At 40.7% G+C, this 19,733-nt stretch overlaps 1 protein-coding gene across 10 annotated transcripts in view; it reads left to right on the forward strand.

The window, feature by feature from the left end:
* The window catches only part of ENOX1 (ecto-NOX disulfide-thiol exchanger 1), a 628,466-nt gene that overhangs the window by 393,058 nt on the left and 215,675 nt on the right, over positions 1-19,733 (forward strand). For all 10 annotated transcript variants that reach the window (XR_004539889.1, XM_033948806.1, XM_033948804.1 and 7 more), the window contains 2 exons: positions 1,869-2,039; positions 10,975-11,181. Coding sequence is in view for 9 of the 10 variants with exons in the window: in XM_033948806.1 (XP_033804697.1) it covers positions 1,869-2,039; positions 10,975-11,181 (378 nt within the window). In the remaining variant the exon portion in view is untranslated. The remainder of the gene's footprint in view (positions 1-1,868; positions 2,040-10,974; positions 11,182-19,733) is intronic.

Here is a 19,733-nt window from a genome sequence, read left to right on the forward strand (position 1 = left end):
TGTGTTCGGAACCATTCTCACAGATATAAGATATCTTTCATTGAGTCGGTATTTTTTATGCAAAAAACATATAGCCACGCAAGCTCATATAAAGTGCTGAGTGCAATAAATAAATGATTTTTTTTCTTTTAAAAATAGGTATCAAATAAGCCAGGTGTATACCTAGCAGGGCCTCCGCGTGTGCGGATCGCCGGACTTGATGGACCGAAGGTCTGATCCGGAGATGGCGCTTCTAAAAAAAAAAAAATAATAAATAATTAAACCACACCATGCGGTGATCACTGGATGCTAAATGATCACCCATTATAAGATCAGAAACTCTTTCCCCATTTGTAAGCACCAAATGTCCTCATCCCGCTTAGGTTCCATCACCAACTGTTGGAACAGGTCTCCTTGTGGAGAATCCTGCAATAGGGATAACCCCAATCAACATCTGGCATATTACAATTGCATTTTAGTAGTACTTCCATTTTCTGAAGGATTCTCTTTTAGCTCTAATAGCTTCCTTCACTTCACGCACTAACCACACTGGCTGCCATTCAGTCTTACTTCCTCCTTTTTTAATACAGGAATATATCTAGTCTGAGCTTCCAAGATGGTATTTTTGAATAATATCCATGCCTGATGTATATTTCTGACATTTGCAGCTGCACCTCTAAGTTTCTTTTTTACCATTCTCATGTTATCAGTCTCTTTTTTAAAGCTAAGTGCTGTTGTATTGGATTTCCTATGCACACTTAAATTTCAAGTATTATCTCAAATCTGATCATGTTATGATCACTGTTATCACGTGGCCCCAGCACCATTACCTCCCACACCAATTCATGCTCTCCACTAAGAACTAGATCTAGAATTGCTTCACCTCGTGTTGGTTCCTGAACCATCTGCTCTATAATGCAGTCCTTGATTTCATCAAGGAATTTTATCTCCCTAGCATGCCCTGATGTTTACCAAGTCAATATCAGGGTAGTTGAAATAACACATTATTATTTTGTTACCCAGTTTGTTAGCCTCCCTAATTTCTGACAGCATTTCAGCATTTGTCCATTCATCCTTATCAGGCAGACGGTAGTACACTCCTGTCACTATCTTTTTCCCCTTTACTCATGGAAGTTCTACCCATGGGGATACCAAAGTGTGTTTCTGCTCCTGTAGAATTTTCAGTCCATTTGATTCAAGGCCCTCTTTAACTTATAATGCTACACCTCTGCCTATTCAATCCACCTTATCACTACAATATAGTTTGTATCTCAGTGTGACAGTGCCCCATTGGTTATCTTCCTTCTACCAGATCTCTGAGATGCCTATTATATCTATCTTTTCATTTAATGCAATATATTCTAATTCTCCTATCTTGTTTCTTAGGCTTCTGGAATTTGCATACAGACATTTCAAGCAATATTTGTCATATCTATTTACAATTTGCTCAGCATTTGCCATGGATAATTTGCAATCTTTAAAATCAGTCTGCTCTGTATTTAAGGAAACCTGGTCTACTGTGGCCTATATTGCAATCAATTCTTTGATAGATACACACCATTCTTGCTCAGCAGCTCTTGGAAAATCATCCCATGGTCCAGGACGCCAGAAAGCTCTTGACAACACTATAGAAATGATTATTAGTAGTACTTGTGTGCGTATTCGGCACATAAAAGTTAGCTGCAACCTTAAAGAATTGCCCCCATTGAGGGAAATCAATTTTAAGACTAAGCTATTTATCCAAATAGCTTTGATGTATCAAGTCATGCAACATGTCCTGGGTGAGCAATGCTTAATGGTTTTCCGTTATCAAAACGCAATATCTAGAGAAACATATTGAAAATGGTATCATTTATTTTAAAATGTGAATTTAATTTCTGTGTTTACAGATTCCATATGTGTACCAGGTTTTGACCCAAATTTAAGTATAATGACTGGGATATCTCCTATGAACCCCATGATGGCAGGCATAAGTATGGTACCACCACCACCAGTAGGACTACCCATCGTCAAAGAGATCATTCACTGCAAAAGCTGCACTCTCTTTCCTCCCAACCCAAGTAAGTGAAACCAATGAACATTTGTATATTCTAAGGCAGAAAACTGAAATGTAATATAATGATTAATCTTTCCATGGATATATCTTGTTTACTAGATATATTCCTTTGAAGATGTTCTGTTTAATTTAGCATAGTAGAAAGGGAAACGAAATCCAGTTTCAAATAGATTGTTACCTCTTGTGACCATCTTTAAGTGCCTAATAATCAAGGTTTTATTAATTCATTCTAATCAGTGTTGGTTTATACCTGGTATTTTCAGAAGACTGCTTCTGTAATGTGCATATAAACGAAGCAAAATGTTATGACAGTGTTCAAATTTACTTTTTATGTGGCGTGCAAAAAAATTTAATAGCCTCTTCATTTAAATGTAAATAATAAAACTGTTCCTGCTCTTTCACAGCCAAATAAGTACTTGCATGCTGTGAGGTTATGCTTCCTATGTTCTGGCCTTCTGTTCTATTATCTGGCAACAAGACAGAGTAGATAACCAGCAGAGGTTTTTCATCAACTTGTCATTTCATTCTGGTTTTCACATTGAGTTGTTTGGTTTTTTTTTTAATTTTAGTTTGCTGTGTTTCAGTGCAATGAAATAGAAATTAAATTATGCTAACATTTGTCTTTGTTTATGTACTATACACAGTAGGCACTGTGAGGGTAATTTCCAAAGCCATTTTGGCTGGTGGAGCAGTGCTTTTCCCATGGAAATTAGCTTTTGTAAAATTGTTCTGCTTCTGTGCAGGTAAAGGTTGTCTACACGTAATTTGTCTGCTGTTAGAGGAGGTGATGTCGAGGGTGAGGTTGGGAAGGGGTAGCACACATTTGAAAATATAAATATGCGTGTGTATTTTAACACAGAACACCTATACCCCCTCCCAAATGTAAGTTTCCCAAATGTAAGTGTATGCGTAGTTTTGCTTTGAACATCAGCAGAATCCACATTGTGAAAAATATGTGCGTACTTTGCACCAGTTCGGGTACTTAGAAAATGACCCCCAGTATATAACGGTCAGAGGTCATACAATAAAGACTTTAAAATCAGGCTCCGAGATTAATAACACTAGTGGGTAGTGCACCTCAATAAGTACTTTCAAATCGGCACAAAACTATCCAAATTTCAAATGAAAGTATTTGAATATTGGATTGCTATGTGGTGAACTTGCACACCTGCTTATATTTATTTTTAAAAAAAGAATGGTATAAATTAGGTATGTTGCTAATATGCCCATTATAAGGATAATTGAACAACAAGATACCTCTGCACATATGCCTACAAATTCCATAAATGGTGCTTTGAGTTAAGAACATAAGAATTGCCATGCTGGGACAGACGGAAAATCTATCAAGCCCAGCATCCTGTTCCCAACAGTGGCCCACCAGGTCCCAAGTACCTAGCTTGTATGCCCAATTTGTATACACCACTTGTAGAACAATCACTTTTTGTTCCACCTTCGGTTCTCATTCAAATGACTTGATGCGTTAATTTAACCGGTCCTCAGAAACACCGCCTTAGACTCCTGTAATTCATTGTATTAGGCAAAGTTATCCCATTAAGGAAGACCACACTTAAGATAAGTTATATCATTAAGATTTAACGCTAAACTATTTATTTATCTACATATTTAAACGTTATTGTGAATATAAAACTGATCCAGTGAAGAAACAACACTTCAAGCCTAAGACAATGAATTACAGGAGTCTAAGGTGGTGTTTCTGAGGACCGGTTAAATTAACGCATCAAGTCATTTGAATGAGAACCGAAGGTGAAACAAAAAGTGATTGTTCTACAAACAAACAAACAAGGGTTGACGCAGATGACCCGTTTAGTAATTTCGAGTTTACACCCAGCGGTGTCAACTGCGAGCTGTGAAAGCTTAAGGTTAACAAGGCAATGGGGCCTGACAACCTACACCCCCAGGGTGCTCAGGGAGTTGTGTGATGTCTTGGCGGAACCGCTATCCACGCTCTTCAATCTCTCCCTTAGTACGGGCAACGTCCCGTTGGACTGGAAGACGGCTAACGTCATTCCACTCCACAAGAAAGGCTCCAAGATGGAGACAGCAAACTACAGACCGGTGAGTCTCACATCAATAGTGTGCAAACTAATGGAAACTCTAATCAAACGTCAATTGGATACGATCCTGAACGAGGAGAATCTACAGGATCCCCGTCAACATGGATTTACTAAGGGGAGATCCTGCCAATTCAACCTGATCAGCTTCTTTGACTGGGTGACGAGGAAGATGGATGTTGGGGAGTCCCTGGACATCGTATACCTGGACTTCAGTAAAGCATTCGATAGCGTACCACACCGCAGGTTGCTGAGCAAGATGAGTTCTATAGGATTGGGCGACACATTGACGAAATGGGTTGGGAACTGGCTTGGAGGTAGGCTTCAGAGGGTAGTGGTGAACAGCACCCCCTCCGAAATTACAGAGGTAATCAGTGGAGTGCCGCAGGGCTCGGTCCTTTGCCCGATCCTTTTCAACATCTGTATAAGAGACTTGGCAGAAGGGCTGCGAGGTAAAATAACATTATTCGCCGATGACGCCAAACTAAGCAATGTAGTGGGCAAAAGCACAACAGACATAAATTTAATGTCCGACAACATGATGCACGACCTACTCCTACTGGAGCGCTGGTCTAGGTCCTGGCAACTCAGCTTCAATGCCAAAAAATGCAAAGTCATGCACCTGGGCAGCCAAAATCCATGCAAGACTTACACCCTTAATGGCGAGATTCTAACAAGAACTGAAGCAGAACGAGACTTAGGGGTGATCGTCAATGAGAACATGAAGACTGCCAATCAAGTGGAGCAAGCTTCTTCCAAGGCAAGGCAAATCATAGGTTGCATACGCAGGAATTTCGTCAGCCGTAAGCCTGAAGTCATTATGCCATTGTATAGATCCATGGTGAGGCTCCACCTGGAATACTGTGTGCAATTCTGGAGACCGCATTACTGTAAGGATGTGCTGAGACTGGAGTCAGTCCAGAGAATGGCCACCCGGATGGTCTCGGGACTCAAGGATCTCCCATACGAGGAATGGCTGGATAAGTTGCAGCTGTACTCACTCGAGGAACGCAGAGAGAGGGGTGACATGATCAAGACATTCAAGTATCTCACGGGCCGCATCGAGGTGGAAGAAGATATCTTCTTTTTCAAGGATCCCGCGGCAACAAGGGGGCATCTGTGGAAAATCAGGGGCGGGAAACTGCATGGGGACACCAGGAAATTCTTTTTCACTGAAAGGGTGGTTGATCGCTGGAATAGTCTTCCACTTCAGGTTATTGAGGCCAGCAGCGTGCCTGATTTTAAGGCCAAATGGGATAGACACGTGGGATCTATTCACAGAGAAAGGTAGGGGAGGGTCATTGGGGTGGGCAGACTAGATGGGCCGTGGCCCTTATCTGCCGTCTATTTCTATGTTTCTATGTTTCAAGTGGATTATATTGAGTGCTTATTCGAAGTTGAATCCTTATCTTGATTTTAGAAAACTATTGAAGACCTAACTGTTTGAAAAATTTGTATCCTAACTGGTTGTTTCGTTTAATAATTCTATGCTTCCGTCATGCAATGTATCTTCTTTTAAATTGCATTTTTCTTTTAAATCATATTTTCTACTGTAGGACCAATTCTAATTTATTGTATTTTGTTTTGAATTGTTTTTTCCTTTTAAAATTACTCTCCACTATATGACTTGTGCTTATTTGTTGTAAACTGCCTAGAACCATATTTTAGTTAGGTGGTATATAAAAATAAAATTATTATTATTATTTATTACAATTTGTATACACAACATAATTAAATAAACCAATTAGTGCTAAATGGCTTCTTGACAAACAATTAGGTCAACACATCATTTTCATCAGAATTAATGTTGGGTGGATTTTGTGGTATTTGTCATGCTGATTTCAAATCTGTGTTTAGGTTTTCACTAGCACGTAACAGTTTTGTGATGAGGCTCATTATATATAATTATAAATGTTAATTGGGCAATATATCATGCATTTATAGGACAAACGTATAAGGAGGGTTAACGACAGTTGTCTTTGTGTTTTTTTAATGCTACAGACATTATTTACGGTGATTAATATCAGTCTTTATCATGTCAAGACATTGTACTAATCATCCAGATAGTTTCTGTTATGTCTGTGGTTCATTCACGATGAAAGCACAACGTCGCCCAATTACCGTAGATCTGAAGAAGGCATACAAATTGTATTTTGGCTGTCGACTGGGTGACCACATATCATCTCTACCATTCATTCCAATGGACTTCGTGACTGGCTCAATCAAAGAAAGGCAGCGATGTCATTTTCAATCCCAATGATATGGAGGGAACCGTGAGACCATATTAAAGATTGCTACTTTTGCCTTGTGAACACAAGTAGATTCTCAGCTAAAACTAAGAATAAAATTATATATCCTACTCTGGATTCTGCTGTTAGGCCTGTTCCTCATGATGACTCGGTGCCTGTCCCAGTACCTCCACAACACGGACTTGCTTCTGTGGAACATGATGAGGAATGTGATGATGATGGTGATGCAGTTGGTCGCAATCCAGAATTATCTGATCCTGACTATGTGAATGATGAAGATTCAGAGCCAGAGACCTTTATACAAGCTGAGCTCAATGATCTTATTTGTGATCTAAATCTTTCAAAAGAAAAAGCAGAACTTCTTGCTTCAAGGCTTAAGCAATAGCAATTGCTTGCAAAAGATGTTAATATAACTCATTACAGAAAAAGTAATCATAACTTAACAACATTCTTCACTGTAAATGGCTCATTGTGCTTTTGTCATGACATCAACGGGCTCTTCAACAGTTTGTCACAAGTGCATTGTCCAGATGAATGGTGTCTCTTCATTGATTCTTCACAGAGAAGCTTGAAGGCAGTGTTACTGCAAAGCAGAAATTCCAATCCAAGTATACCAATTGCCCATTCTGCTCATCTAAAGGAGCCTTATTAGAATATGAAGAATTTACTAGAAGCAATCAATTATAAAACACACCTGTAGAACAACTGTGGTGATCTGAAGGTCAATCCACACCTAAAATTTAGGCGTGAACCATGCCTAAAACAGTGCCTAAAGGTGCCGCTTATAAAATAGCACTTGTGCCCGGGAACTATGCCTAACTTTAGGCGTGACCATTTGTAACAGTACAGTAGAATCGCACTTAACCAGGTCTCAATTATCTGCCGGTAGGGGAAAAAAAGGCTGCCGAAGCACCAGTGACAGCAGTCCTAAGCAGCAAACTTCTCTCCCTCCCTCAAGCCCCGAAGAACTACAAGTGGCGGCAGTCCTGAGCCACCTTCCTGCTGACCTGAAGCACCAGTGCGGCAGCGTTCTGAGCCTCAAATCCCCATTCCCTCCCTCCCTCAAGCCCCCAAGCTGCTGAGGGCAAACCCCCTCCCTCCTGTTCTGAAGCACCAGCGTGGCAGCAATCCTGAGCTGCAAAGCCCTCCTTCCTCCCTCAAGCCTCTTAGTGGCAGAAGCAGGCAGCAGCCCTGAGCCGCGAATGCCCCTCGCTTCCTCCCTTACTTACCTGAAGCACAGCCAGTCAGCAGGAGGCAGCCACAAAACAGGCTGTTTGCAGCCAGCCCCGACAGGACCTTTCCTCTGATGTGTCACTTCTGACACATCAAGGGAAAGGCCTTGCCAGGGCTGGCTGCGAGCAGCCTGTTTTGAGAGTTCCTCCTGTTGACTGGCTGCACTTGGGTAAGGAAGGGAGCGAGGGGATTCACGGCTCAGGATGCTGCTTGCTTCTGCCACTTTGGGGCCTAAGGGAGGGAGGAGGGCTTTGCGGATCAAGACCGCTGCAGCGCTGGTGCTTCGGGGCGAGGGGGAGGGGGGAATTGAGACTGTGTTAGACAAGGTTTCTAACACATTCTCAGTTAACCAGAAAAACAGTTATCTGGTATCCACCAATCCCTGTGGGTGCCAGATAACTGAGATTCTACTGTATAATTGTGCAAGTCCTCATACCTAAAGTTAGGCACAGATGCCGCTCATTCACTTCTCTGCGGAATTTTGTGGAAAGCCCTCAATCCACCCATGGTCCTCCCATTTCCACGCCCCCTTTTTGATGCCATGTGTAAATTTTAGGCGTGGACTGCGCACCCTAAATTTACCTGCATAAATTTAAATTAAAACCAATTAACACTAATAATTGCTTGTTAAGCCAGTTATCGGGGCTAATTAGCTTTGTCATTAAGTCACACACGTGAATTGGGCCTGTGCCCAAATTTACACACGCAGCTCAAAGCACCATTTCTAGAATTCAGGGGATACTGCACAAAAGTCCATTGCTAGTGTATACTTGTGTGCATGTATACTCCTAGACAACTTTCTAAATGCTGCTTCCTGTTTATGAAATGCTGTTTTGTACCCAAGAAATGCTTATAAAATTATTCCCAGGTTTGCACTTTATCAATTATTATTAAGATGTAAATTTTTAACAGGCCCTACACGGCTATGATCTAGCTGTTTAGTCAGCTATCTTTAGGCTCAGCATCAGCTGCAATCTAGTTGGCTTGGCTTTTACTGAAAAAATGCCTAATGTTGCTTCACTGGCTAGACCCTCTGGATACTGACAGGCTTACTGAAAATTTACGTTGTGTTCTCACTCCCTTGCAGCCTGACACCCCTGATATTGAAGCAGAACAGAGGGATAAAGAGGGAAACTATCACCAAATAAAATAAATGGAAAATTTAAATACTAAAAGAGAAAAAGAATTAACGGTATTTGAGAACACAAACACAAAAATTATAACAATCACATAATCACATTGTTAAATAATTTATTTGGTGATAGTTTCTCCCTTTTTCCTTTAATCTTGTTGTGCTGGTTCTTTTTATTTATTTATTTATTTTTTTGCAGAGGGTTCTCCACACTTTCCTTGTACACCCCCAGTATTGAAATGTTCATTTTCAAGAGGCACAATCTCTCTCCTTCCCTCCTTTCTTAGTATCTCTTGACAGTAGATGATCCCCTCCCACCTGGCACTCTGATTTTTCAAGATCTAAAATCTACCCATTCACTTACAACTCCAGATGTGCAAGCACCCATCCAGCATCTTGATTTTTATAAGATCTGTCCTCCCTTACCCCGCAGTGGCAATTTTTTCTCTTAAGGACATAAGAATTGTCATATTGGGACAATATCCTGTTTCCAACAGTGGCCACCTGAGGTCCCAAGTACCAGGCAGAAACCAAAAGAGTAGCAACATTCCAGAGCTGAGATTGTGATGTCAAAATGCCTCATTCCATCAATGCCTAAGAGTCTGCCTTTACTAGTGATGTCACAATGGCTTGATTGTCTTATACTCGGTTCACATAAGAACATAAGAGCTGACATACTGGGACAGACCGAAGGTCCATCAAGCCCAGTATTCTGTTTCCAACAGTGACCAACCCAGGTCCCAGCCAGCATCCTAGTTCTTCAAGATTCTCATCTCTCTTGTCCTTCACACACTTCTGCCAAGTTTCCAAGTTTGCCAAGTTTATTACAAATTTTCTATCCTGCCCTAGGGAGAACCATCAGGGCAGCCTACATTCTAAAACAAAGTAAAATACAGTACAGTATACAGCCTAGCCATACATATATATTCAAATCATAATAAAATAACATAATATACAAAACCCATAAAAAATATATAAAATTAGGGTTTATGGGGGAAAATACAATAAATTCAAACAAAGAAAAAATTAACAATAGGGATGGGATATTCTTTTGTTTTTCAGGACACTGATAGCGCTACCCATTAAACCTGAGAATATACATCAGAAAAGAGAGAGATTTTTAGATTTTCCTTAAACTTATCAAAGGAAGTACGTAATTGATTTGGGTGCCAATAGTATCAGATTCCAATACTTTGGACCATTAACAGAGAAAATAGCATCTCTTAAGTGTTCATGTTTGATTGCTTTGTACGATGGAATGATAAGCAATTGCTTATTTCTAGATCTCAGATTTCTGCCTGCTACATAGGGGTTCTGTCTTTGAGGCAGGAGGGGATATGCCTGTGTCCTCATTGCTCTTATGCTGATCTTTAAATGACACCAGTAGTTAGTACTGAGTCGTTTCAAATTCAATCCAAATTTTGGCTTTATATACAGATTCATCCCTGCAACAGGGCTCGACTGCTGGTGCATGGAGTAAGTAGGCATTCCTCCTCTTGGTTCTAGAAGGGAGGGGGAATGAGTTACAGAGCTTGAAAAATTAGGGTCCTAGGCAAGAGGAAAACGGAAATACCCATCAGAAGGAGAACAATTTTGGAAGACTAACCTTTGGGTATATGGGTGCACCTGTCAGTTATTCCCAAAACATAGGCATAGCTTGTCAAATTTAAGCCAACTATTTGTTTCTAGATTTGACTGGATTAATGACCTTATTGACCATTCTCAACAGACATAAAATAGGGGGGAAAGCGTTTAATATATGGGCCTGTACATTAGTCAGCTGGCACTGAAAATTAGCAGCACATTTTCTTCTCTCAACCTAGCTCTTCTCCCAGAACTACACAGAATTTGAGTGACAAAATTTGGCTATGCACCATAGCTTGGTTTTCCAAGGAGCCAATGTAGCCACCTAACAAGCTCCACTTTTAGGCCTTGGAACCTCTTTCAAATGCACTTTAAAATGTATGTGTACATTTTGCAAATATGAAATACCTCTTTCGGTACTGTCGGCAAGACATATTATAAAAGTCCTGTATGTATTTGTAGATAGCTAAAAAAATTGTTTACCCAAATGTAGCCGATTTTGTTGGTTAATTTTATTTTCACCTGCAGTAGGCCTTTGGAAATTTAGACCTAGAGCTTTAATGCAAAATAATGTTTTGTATGCTGCTAGTTGATCTTGCTGAATAGATTGAATAAAATGTACAAAAAGAAAGGAGAAATACTTTAGCTCTGATTTTTGCTTCTATGTAGATCTTCCACCACCTCCAACCAGAGAAAGACCACCTGGATGTAAAACTGTGTTTGTTGGGGGACTACCAGAAAATGCTACAGAGGAAATTATTCGAGAGGTTTTTGAGCAATGTGGTGATATTACAGCAATTCGGAAAAGCAAGAAAAATTTCTGCCACATCCGGTTTTCAGAGGAGTTTATGGTTGATAAAGCCATCTACCTTTCTGGTACTCTCAGTTTTATGTGTATTTTCATTGTTTTATGTCTGCATATTTTTAAAGGTTTACAAAACTTTGGAGGCTATTTTAGGAGCTTCTCCACTTGTAAAGAGCAGTATTTGCATATGTAGATTGCACATACATATAAATAATGATTATCAGAAAGGTGTTATACATGGAGAAAAAAAAAAAAAGAAAAACTGCAGACAGTATGTACAAGATGCAGGCTATGTTTATTATACCAGATATTTAATGCAGATACTAATGTCACCTTTTTACAAACCAAGGGACCCGATACGGTCCGTGTTTCAGAAAACACTCCTTCCTCAGGGGTCCATGGTTGATAAGGTTAAAAACGACCCGCAATTAAAATTGTAATGAGCAAACGCCTGTGTATGCACAATAATCTCGAACCAACAGCGATCCACACCGCATTGAGATTTTAGGGGTTATAGCTTGGGCATAGATTGGTCGGCTTGGGCTTGCCAAAGATTTTTGTAAGATGGGCAATAGAGGAGACAAGTCTATAACTAGGCACCCCCTTTTAGATGCTCCAGTGTCATACACTGAGTTCCTAATCTCTAACTGCATCTAGGTTCCTATCTCCCATTATACAAGGGGCCACTGAAAAGTTCTCTGCCCAACCAACAAAGGTGGGGCAGTCTCCATCGAGGACTATATCCTTAGTCCAGTGAATGTCTACTTTTTTTGTTTAATTTGAAAAATATGGAACCAAAAAAAGGAAAATCGCTGGACTAAGCACCGGATTCTGTAATTGGCACTGATATCAGCGGCTGCCTTAAAAGTGTCCGCCGATCAGGTGTCAATTATGCATTGGTGCCGGTTTCAGAATCTTGCCTATGGGAAAGATATGTGCTGGAAATGTAGGCCAGGGCTTTCCGGGCCTACATTTTCGATTACTATCTTTTCATGAATTGTGCCTACTTAGGTGCTTTAGGCCGCCTAATGCCACTCCTGGCATTGGCCACACCTACTTTGGTGTTCAGTGGCCTAAAGCACCTACGTAGGTGCGATTCCGGTGTCTTTTATTTAGGCACCAGTAGACACTTCAACCTCGCCGTTTTTTCCATTTAAACGGCATTCTTCAATTAACGTAGGCACCATTAACTTAGGCACCATGTCTAGAATTTTCCCAAAGTGTATAGCCCTTAATGGAGACTGCCCCAACTTTGTTGGTTAGACTGAGAACTTATCAGTGGCCTCTCATACAAAAATAGAGCAGTGGTTCCCAACCCTGTCCTGGAGGACCCCCAGACCAGTCATTTTTTCAGGATAGCCCTAATGAATATGCATGGAGCTTTGCATTATATGCAAATCTCTCTCATGCATATTCATTAGGGAAGTCCTGAAAACCTGATTGGCCTGGGGGTCCTCCAGGACAGGGTTGGGAACCACTGTACTAGAGTAACCTGGTATTGTTATGCTTAACATTTATACAGCCATAGTTACACCAGCCATAGATCTGCTGAAACTGTGGATGCCTTAATACAGTACTGTGTAAACTGCATGCATAAATGAGACGCCTGTGTCCCGCCCATTTGAACGCGTTCCTTGCATTTTTGCGCTAGATCACTTACACGCACCCTTACAAAATAGTGCTTAGTTGCTCTGCTAACATTTAACATAAGTAAGTATTAGCGTACCTGAGAGAGTCTAATATTCTGTACATTAATGTGCAAGGGGTATGTAAATACAGGTGTCCTGCTAAAGAACTGCTCTTTATACATTTATGGGGGAACATTTTTTCCATCAGGAATTGCAATGCTCAAGAGATTTTTCCAAAATTGCACATTTTGGCCAGAGATAGACGGGAAATTAATGAGATATTTCTTCTTAATCTCACATTGTTTATTTCCATCTCTCTCTCTCTAAAAAAAGTAAGCCTCACCCCTTAATTATAGCTTCATCACTTAATTGGCTGCTCTTATGTATGTGTATCTCCATTGTTGATAGACTGTAGAAATTGGAATGGAAACGTTCAGATCAGGACATGTGAAATTCTGGTAAAAATTTAGAAAAGAATCTGCTAGAGTAGAATTTTTCCTAAATATGTGTAGGATGTACCTGTATCTATCGGCTGTGTGTGCGAGAAACAACCATTTTATATATGCCATCATCTAAAATCATTGGTGGCAACGTAGCAAAATGCGTATCTAGGTGCTGGCACTTACACATACAAGTTGGTATGTCAGAATCTAGGCATGTACTGTATGTGTCAACACTTGGATGTGTATCGTGGCCATTTTGGAATTCAATATGTCTAAATGCTTCCAATACAAGTATGGAAACCAAGGAGGAAAAAGGAGGGGGCACTTCAGGATTAAGGGGACAACCTCCCCTAATTCATCTGACAAAGCACTGTGCTGAACAAGTACGTTTGCGAAACCTATAAATGCCTAGGAGCAGCTGTAATTCCTGAAGCTGATATCTGTGATCATAGAGTGCATTCCCCTTCTGAAAACATTGGGGGGGGGGGTTCTTTTACTAAGGTGCGCTAGCCATGTTAGCGCGTGCTAAACACTAACACGTCCATTATATTCTATGGACGAATCAGCGTTTAGTGTGCACTAATATTTAGCGCGCGTTAAAACGGCTAGCGCACCTTAGTAAAAGGACCCCTAGGTCTCATCCTAGTCCAGCCCAAACCACACCTTCTTGTCATACGCACGCATAAATTTCTGCTTTCTAGAACTGGGTTTTCCACAATTGTTCAGGGTGGACATTTAAATGCCGATATTTACACCTGTAAATTGTGACTAACCCCCTTTTCTACAAAGCCGCGCGGTAATGGCCCCGAAGCCCATAGAGATATAAAGGGCTTCGGGGCCGTTGCCACGCGGCAGCCGCTAGCACGGATTTGTAGAAGAGGGTGTAAGGTTTCTAAAATAAGAGTCATGGATTTGTAAAAATGCCAGGCTACACATGGAAGCATGCATCCATGTGTTAGTGCTGGTATTTCCGTGTGTAAGCTGTCACGTTTGGGCTGCTCACTTTCCCAGGTGTTTGTTTCTAAAATGGATGCTTTCACTGTGCATGCCAGCAAATACATGTGTGCTCTTGCCCATCCTTTAACATATTTTACAAAAGGCTCTGTATTCCTTTTGTAAAATACAGGGGGCATTGAGCATGTCTTGACCTGAACATCTCAATTCTGATCTCTAAGATTTATCTAAAATGGGTCTTTTTGTACTTTCCTGTGTTTATTTACCAACTATTTTTGAAAGAATTATGAGTATAATTGCACCTTCTCCTTCAGCAGCTAGGCAAACTGATAAATTCTGTTTATTCATCCACACCAGCAATAATACCTAACAAACCTCGTGACAGTTCATTAAGACCTGCCATTCATTGCAGGATTGTTTCATTATTACTCTGTCATCTCTGTATGAGCATCTGTGATGTACTCATGTGCCTGAAAAAAATCAGTGCGCTGAAGAGAAAGCAAGAGAATAATTTAAATTCCCAAGGGTCACAAATTTCAAGCTGATCTTTATATTCTTTTTTTTGCATTGATAATACAGTATATTCTGAAACCATACATACCATTAAATCATACTTTCAGACCTGATCGCACTCAGAAGTCAGACGATGGGCAGGATATAGTAACTGAAATGAAATAAAAATAAACAATAATTCCTTTACCATGCCGATTACTTTATGGAGATAATTTTATGCGAGAAGTTCAGAATAATATCTGGTTTTTTTCCAAATATATTTTTAATGAATTTTTAGAATAAAATCACCAATCACATTATCATAAATAAACATCACAGAGCATGAAAATTCTGTATATAGGAATAGACAATAAAATGTTCAAGAATGAACCATTTAGAACAACAATTAAAAATTAAACCAAACTAGGCACATGAACAGTTGAAGTAAACTATTATAATAAATTAGATACAGTATATTTGGTCCTATTTTAAGATATCTATTATAAGCCTATTTTAAAAAGGCAGTGAAGGTGCCTATGTGTCTTTAGAAAATTGGCTCCCAGATTCAGCCCCAAAGTTCACAAATTCTGGTATATAAAGTAAGATCTGCTCCAATGAAGATGTAAATAGAAACATAGAAGCATGATGGCAGATAAAGGCTGAAAGGCCCATCTAGTCTGCCCATCTGCAGCAACCAGTAAATGGGTATGTGAACTCTATCCAACTCTTTATAAAATACATACATATACTGCAACTCTGTCTCTGTCCAAGAAAAATAAGGAAGAACCAGACACTCCCATAAGAGTCATGGAAAAAACAATAATAATGAGAATTATGAGACCAGATTTAATTTAGTTTATTTTAATGTGGTGTCTTATATACTGTTAAATCTCCCAAAGGATTTGAAGCGGTTTACAAAACAATTAAATTGATTTAAGTAATGGCCAAAAATCTAATCAGGTACTTTGAATTTCCCTCTCTGTCCTAGGATGAAACCTCCCCCTCCCCAATTCACTAAAAACACTGGATTGAAACAGAAACTTGATGGCAGATAAAAGCCAAATGGCCCATCCAATCTGCCCATCCATAGCATCCACTATCTTTTCTTCTCCCTAAGAGATCTCCCGTGTCTGTCCCATGCTTTCTTAAATTCAGACACAGTCTTTGTCTCCACCACCTCTACCGGGAAACTATTCCACACATCTCCTACCCTTTCTGTAAAAAAAGTTATTTCCTTAGCTTACTCCTGAGCCTATGACCTCTTAACCCATCCCATGCCCTCTCACTCTGGAGTCTCCTTTCAACTGAAAGAGATTAATCTCATTTGTATTTATGCCACATAAGTATTTAAAAAACATCTCTATCATATCTCCCCCTCTACATATTGAGATGGATTTAATAATAGAAAAAAAAAAATTGCTTGAAGGTGAACCCAACACAGGTTGTATTTCGGCTAAGCCACCTTCCTCAGGAGTCCTATTCCATTACAAACAATCCATATGTAAAATTTATTTTTATTTATTTATTTAAAAATTTATATAACGCATAAAACTATGCGGTTAACATACTGATTGCACACATAATATACTAATTGCCCTTTATTCGCATGGATCTGAACAGACAATGGCAGACATCTTATCAATTATACATTCAGCAATAACTGCAAAATGTTAAAACCCAGCTATTCATTGGCACTGTATCTTATAGGAAGAACAGAAGTAGCAACATTTTCACAGGACAGCATTAACAAAAAGCTGCATTTTCAACATTTTCTTAAAATTGATCTTTCCGACACAAAATCGTAATATGCCTGACAGAGCATTCCAAAGTTTGACACCCGCCACTGACATCATTGATGCTCCAATTCTAACATGAATAATAGGCATCCTCCCTTCTAAACTCAATTTCATAGTGTTTTCAGATCTTAAATTTCTTCTAGGTTGGTAAATTTCATACAATTCTTGTAGTACCCTTGGAGCAACATGGTACAGTATCTGATGGATGATTGCAATGATCTTAAAATGTACTCTTTGCTGAATAGCAGCCAGTGTAACTGTTTCAGTATAGGAGATATATGTGAGCTCCTAGGAACCCCTGTAATCAATCTAGCAGCCGAATTGATCAGCATCTGCAGTACCTTCAATTTCCCTTTAGCAATTCCTAGATACAGTGAGTTACAATAGTCTACTCTACTTAATATTAAAGCACACATCAACAGCACGAAAAGCCTTCTGTTAGTTCATGTGAGGATTTTCCATGTTGTGATTATGAGCCAGATTTGCCTGCCTCCTACCTTCATTATATACAAATTTCTCCCATGCATATTCATTAGGGATATCTTGAAAACCCCAACTGGCTGGGGATCCCCCAGAATAGGTTTGAGAACTACTGTTATAGAATACAGGTTTGATAAATTTATCTATCTGGGATCCTCTGGGAGAAGCCAGTCTCAGTGAAAACCAGTTAAACAGCAATGCCTAATGGGGAAAAAGACCTGTTGCTTATGAGCAGTGCCTGGCAGACAGCTTGAGGTTTCCACAGGGCCGCCATCAGGGCAGTACTACCAGTCCTGCATTCAGGGGCCCGGAGGTGACAGGGGGCCCGGGCTCCCCCAGGGTCCTAGGCAGTGTTCCCTCTAAGGCAGCGGTCTCAAACACGCGGCCCGCGTGTGGCTCTCCAGGTTTTATTTGTGGCCCGCGGTCTGGAGGCAATCATTCTCTTCCTTTTGGAGCAGCAGCCGGATCGTTCGTTCAAAGCCGCGGGTTGGCGGCTCCTTGCGCTATCCACTCCTGCATCGGAAGCCTCTCTGATGTCACAACATCAGAGAGGCTTCAGACGCAGGCGCGGATCTCACAAGGAGCCACCACCCGCGGCTTTGAACGAATGAGCCGGCCAGACACGCTGCTGCTCCAGTGGCGTACCAAGGGGGGGCGGTCCACTGTTCTCCCTAGAATGCGGCTCGTCTAGAGCAGTGGTGCCCAACCTGCTTCCCTTCCCTTCTCACTGCTGCCTTCGGGATCAGGCCGGCACCGTGTCTTTGATCTCCCTGCTTCTCTTCCCTGCGGGGCCGACCAACTCTCGCGGCGGCCCGACGTCAATTCTGACGTCGAGAGGACGTTCTGGCTAGCCAATCGCTGCCTGGCTGCCCGGAACGTCCTTTCCGATGTTAGAATTGACATCGGGCGGCGAGAGTTGATCGGCCCCATGCAGAAGATTGCGGCAGCAGCCTATTCCGCGGCGGTGGTGGCATGGGGGAGGCAGGAAGGAAGAAAGAAAGAAGGGGGAGGGGGGGACAGGGAGCCAGAAAAAAAAAGCAAAAAATGGGGCACGGAGGAAGGAAGGAAGGAAGAAAGAAAGAAAGAAGGGGGGGGCAGGGAACCAGAAACAAAGCAAAAAAAAGGGGCACAGAATCAGAGAAAGACAGACATAGAGAAAGAAAGAAAAAGTTGAGGGAGGGAATGAGGTCTGGAGAAGAGAAAGCATACAGGAGGCTGAAAGAAGGGAAGAAATATTGGATGCACAGTCAGAAGAATAAAGTGCAACCAGATGAAATTACCAAACAAAGGTAGGAAAATGATTTTATTTTCAATTTAGTGATCAAAATGTGTCTGAATTTATATATGCTGTCTATATTTTGCACTATGGCCCCCTTTTACTAAATCGCAATAGTATTTTTTAGTGCAGGGAGCCTATGAGCGTTGAGAGCAGCGCTGGGCATTTAGCGCAGTTCCCTGCGCTAAAAACTGCTATTGTGGTTTAATAAAAAGGATGGGGGGTATATTTGTCTATTTTTGTATGGTTGTTACTGAGGTGACAATGCATAGAGTCATCGGCCTTGACCTCTTTGAAAAAACCCAGAATAGGAATGATAATTAACATTTTCTCAGCGTATAGTGTGCTTTGTGTTTTTTAATTTTATTTTTGGTAGATCATTTTGACTTGGTCATTTTAAAGTAGCTCGCAAGCCCAAAAAGTTTGGGCATCTCTGAGCTAGAGCGTTGAAACTGTGTATTTCTATTTTATCCCCCCTTTTACAAAACTGTGGAGCGTTTTTTAGCGCCAGCCGTGGTGGTAGCAGCTCTGATGCTCAGAATTCTATGAGCGTCAGGGCTGTTACCACCGTGGCTAAAATCCACACTACAGTTTTGTAAAAGGGGGAGGGGTTCGTTTGTGATGAAATATTCCATACTAGGCGAAGGTGTTTTCTGTGTTCTGTGTGTTTGAAAGACATGGTTTTCTGTTAGGATTGACGATGTAGGATTGATCTGTGCTGGTCTGGCTTGTTTAGTTTTATAATGGGTATATTGATGTACTGCTCACTGCAATATGTAAGATGCTGCCTTTTCCTAGGTACTCATGTGTGACGTGTGGTTTGTTACTAAAAATCATGTTTTTCTTACAGATGGGGGTTGCCAAAAAATGATGGGCCCCGGGTGTTACATATGCTATGTACGCCACTGTATGTAAAGATACCAGAAAGCTGGCGTAGCAAAAACTTTAAGTAAATTGTTATTCTTCTAAGTTTTGAGTATTTAACCCTCCCACAATCTCACGGGCACTCGTTTCAAGTTTCAAGTTTATTGAGATTTTGATTTAAACGCAATATCAAATATTTTCAATGCGTATAACAAAAATAAATTTGGGGAAATAAATAAAACCATTTGAACAATAAACATACAAACATATCCATAGATGATTAAAAATACATAAGGAGTACAAGGATAAACTACATTTGTTTAAAAATGCGTCCTCCGTGCCTGCTCATAAATTTGTGGAGTATGTAACTTGTCGCTCATGCATATTTTTTTTTTGCACACACCTCATCAATCCTTAGAGGAAACATTGGTCCTAGGCCACCATAGCACAAATTCCTGTATTATGCTTCTGCTGTGCACAACAATAAACACTGCTGTCATACTTTTTTTTTGTCCCCTGCCGATTTCCTGATAGCACCCCCCAGACAAAAGGGGGGGAAGGGGTGCGTGGGGGGGGGGCCCAATAGGATTGCTCAGTAAGGGGCCCAGAAATTTCTGATGGCGGCCCTGGGTTTCCACACCCTTCCAGTGAAACAGGGCAACATTTAATTAAAACCAGTCAGAGAATAGC

The sequence above is a fragment of the Geotrypetes seraphini genome, chromosome 6 (assembly GCF_902459505.1).
Source record: "Geotrypetes seraphini chromosome 6, aGeoSer1.1, whole genome shotgun sequence".
NCBI lineage: Eukaryota > Metazoa > Chordata > Amphibia > Gymnophiona > Dermophiidae > Geotrypetes > Geotrypetes seraphini.